General features: G+C 37.1%; 1 protein-coding gene across 3 annotated transcripts in view; it reads right to left on the bottom strand.

Moving 5' to 3' along the window:
- Positions 1–1,416: 1,416 nt before the first annotated feature.
- LOC110030795 (Niemann-Pick C1 protein-like) overlaps positions 1,417–3,805 on the bottom strand; it is a gene marked incomplete at its 3' end in the record, with an annotated part of 63,560 nt that continues 61,171 nt past the window's right edge. For all 3 annotated transcript variants that reach the window (XM_020733718.1, XM_020733735.1, XM_020733727.1), the window contains 2 exon segments: positions 1,417–1,557; positions 1,643–1,841. In XM_020733718.1, coding sequence (XP_020589377.1) covers positions 1,417–1,557; positions 1,643–1,841 — 340 coding nt within the window.

Raw genomic sequence — 3,805 nt, 5'->3', positions numbered from 1 at the left:
ATGTGTTGTGCTGCATCTTTTACTTTATCTTGGACCCAACAATGATCATACATTTCCCCCATGCTAACTTAAGTATTTCAGATCCTCCCACCACAAGAAAACATTTTTTTTTCAATTTGATAACAGTAAACTTCACTTTCCTATCAAATGAAACTTCCTTGCACTTCAAGTCTTGTTTCATAGTTTAGAGCCACTTAATAAACTCAACCAAATCCATACGACTATCAAAATCAAGCAAATCAACCTTCACTCCAACTTCCCTCTCTCCCCCCTTATACTCAATGTCAAACCAAACCGACATCGACTTTTCATTGCTTGAAACTTTTCGGTGAAAAGAGTCTTCATCATCTTTCTCCCTTTGAATGATCACCATTGTTAATGTGGATGACTTTACCATACGATTCTATGTTGCAATTGAATGATTTTCCGCTAAATATACTTCATAGTAAACTCGTGAATACCTCGTTGAGGGTTTCTTCTTAGTGGCATAGTAACTTACTCCTCATTTTAAGGCTTTGGATGATGTTGGATTGTATATTAAGGGTTGGCCGACAGTCTAGTATTAGGTGTTTGAAATCGTGACGAATTTTTGGAGCAGGTTGGAAGGTTAGCATTTGAAAGTTGATGTTTAAGGCTAGGAATTGAGGTAGAGATGGTTAGGGCATTGAGTTGGTGGAAGGTTTAGGTTATGTGAATTTTAGGTTTCGGAGATGGAAAAGAAACAAATCCCTAAAGATTTAGAGTTTGTTGGGCTCTCATATCAAATGACACCATTCTAAATTTCATAGAAGATGCATGCTAATAGAAGTGTTGGGAAAGTTAGACGGTAGGTTGAAAGCATGGATAAGGACACACGACAAGGATTTGAAAGGACAAATGCAGTAGGTTGCTGTTTGGAAAGGAAAAAAAAGTAGAAACAGAAGGAGAATATGCTATTCTGTGAGGGTATGTCGTCGACAGCATTCGACCACCTAACTCATTCAAGCTACAGGCCCATCACTTGAAAGAGAAAGGATATAGCACTCCTAAACTGAGAGAAATGATGAGAGGAAACTAGAATCATCACAAAACCAAGCAAAACTGTTCAACTAGTTCAAGAATAAAACAAATATAGTCACAACGTGGTGGGATCACAGGAGTCCGCTCCTATCTCATGAGGAGAAGTGAAATTTGTTATTTAGGATGCTATAAATTGATAAGGTTATCATTGAAGTGAATGCAATGAAAAAGTAAAAATAAGGTTTTGCCAAACATAACTATAGGGAAACAGTTCTCACCTCCATATAACGCACAAGAAAGCCTGATTTTCTTTGGAGAATAACTGCAAATTTTTTATGAAAAATATTCAGAAATTTGAAAATGATTTATACAAATCAACAAGATAATAAAGGCATAAGCTGGAAGCCTGTACCAGACCTCTTTCAGATCCAACGGATGATGGAAGTTTAACGCATGGAAAACAGTCAATTTTATTATCATCAGTCCTCAAAATGTCAAATATGATAAGCGCAACAAAAGCTGTAACTTGCAAAATAAAGTTCAGAAAAATAGCCAACGCTGCAAGAGAAAAAAAATTTATAGGTTCATATTTTTATGTTGATAATGGCCTAGGAAAAACAAAAACTTCGAGGGAGAATTTCACCAGCAAACATAGAGAAGACACGAACAGCAGGCATTGGAATAAAACTTCCAACAGCAAAGGCAATAACTTCGGACAAACTGGCCAGGGTTATAGAGGGCCCAACTTCCACAAGTGCATTGCTTATTTTCCTATCTAAGGACATATCAGTTGCTTGGCGCTTGACAGCATGCACAAGAATACACATATTATCCACTCCAACCTGCGACGGATATGCAAAATAAAATATAGACATTAAGAGACTAACACGAAGAACAAGAAAACAAATAATAAAAATTGAAAGGAATAAAATCAGTAAAATGAAAATGATAGAAACGAGATAAGTTTCCACAGAAATTAGGTCATAAATAATAGATTTTATTCCGCCGGTACCAATTTAAAATAATACACTCATGAATACATAAAAGATAAACCTACGATTAGAAAGGTAAGCAATTCTCTCACAAACCCTAACCCTAAGATTCAAGACAACAATCACATAACCTTAAACATATTAAGCTCTATTTATACCCCACAATAATAACTAACAAATGATTAGATTTAACTTACAGTCTTGCGCCTAGCACAAGTCTTCAAATTATTTGACAAGCTCAATGCCGACTCAATGGAGCACGAAGCGGACTATGTCGTATACGTCGTCTAACATTACTCTCCAGAAAAAACAGTGATTGGCATAATTACATCGCATATGTGGCATGGTCACACCGTCTAATGACCCGCTTCCGGGCGTGGCCATACTGGCATTACCTGAGAAGCAGAATGAACCAGTATGACCACGCCACTTTCAGGCATGGCCACACCAGTTCACGACCCCACTTGAACAGCATGTTCACAAGCCTTTTAATGCACGAAATGCTTCCTATTCATCATCTCCTACTTCGTCTCCCACCTGTAGCAACTGCGTCCTTTTTTTCTAGACCCTCTAGGATCACCGAAAAAGCTCATTGAAACTTCACAAGATTTATAGGGAAGATAGATCAGATCGTAGGAGAGATCCTCGCATCTTTTGCCTCCAATATGCCTTCATTTCCTCTGATTTCGTTTTTTAGCGGGTGGTCGAAATTTTGCTACTCTCCTTGAGATCTTCTTCCTCACTTGCTCTTTGATCCATATTTTTCATCTGATTTAATTTTCATAGCTAATACTTTATTCACGGATCATACCAAATGGACATGTTTTAACACTGCCAGCACCAGTGCACCGATCCCATCAGAACTCCGCAGTTTTAACACTGCCGTTGCCGGTCCCAAGCCCGGATGAGAAAAGTGGAGGGTTGCGTTAGGTAGTCGACAGCCAGCGTAAAACTTGTCGAAAAAATCATGACATGAATCCTTTTGATCATTGTGTAAGTGCTAGGGCGTCCCCTGGAAGCGACGCGCTGTATAGCCTGAATACAGTGAAAAGTGTGCAAGGGCCGCTACACCGGCGCCCGGGTGTAGTGTTAAATAAGCAAGGGTTCCCACATTACGGGCGAATGCGGGTAAAGAAGTTAGTCCATGAAACTAATGAAACTAATATTAGGATAGGATCTTGGAATATAAGCACTCTCAATGGTAAATTAATGGAATTAGTTGATATTATGATTCATAGGAAAATTAATATCTTATGTATTCAAGAAACTAAGTGGGTGGGAGAAAAGGCTAAGGAGATTGATAATTTAGGTTTTAAACTTTGGTATTCTGGTAAGAGTCGCACTAGAAATGGTGTAGGTGTAATTATAGATAAGAGTTTGAAAGATAATGTTGTAAAAATTAATAGAGTTGGTGATAGAATTATAGCCCTTAAGATTATCATTGATACTAAGATTTTTAATATTATAAGTGTTTATGCTCCTCAAGTAGGTTTAGATACAGAGTCTAAAGATAAATTTTGGAATGACTTAGAAGACTTAATACAAATGATACCTCTTGAAGAAAGAATTTTTATTGGAGGAGATTTAAATGGACATGTCGGTAGAGTGGTAGAAGATTTCAGAAATATTCATGGTGGCTACGGTTTTGGAGTAACTAATGAAGAAGGTAAAGTTATTTTAGATTTTGCTTTAGCGTTTGATTTTGTTATTACTAATACTTTATTCAAGAAAAGGGATGAACATCTTATTACTTATAAGAGTGGATCTAATAAAACACAAATTGATTATTTTCTTATGAGAAGAAGAGATCGTCG

This window comes from Phalaenopsis equestris, unplaced genomic scaffold (genome assembly GCF_001263595.1).
Source record: "Phalaenopsis equestris unplaced genomic scaffold, ASM126359v1 Scaffold000002, whole genome shotgun sequence".
Classification (NCBI taxonomy): Eukaryota; Viridiplantae; Streptophyta; class Magnoliopsida; order Asparagales; family Orchidaceae; genus Phalaenopsis; species Phalaenopsis equestris.
This window is presented reverse-complemented; position numbering and strand designations above follow the sequence as displayed.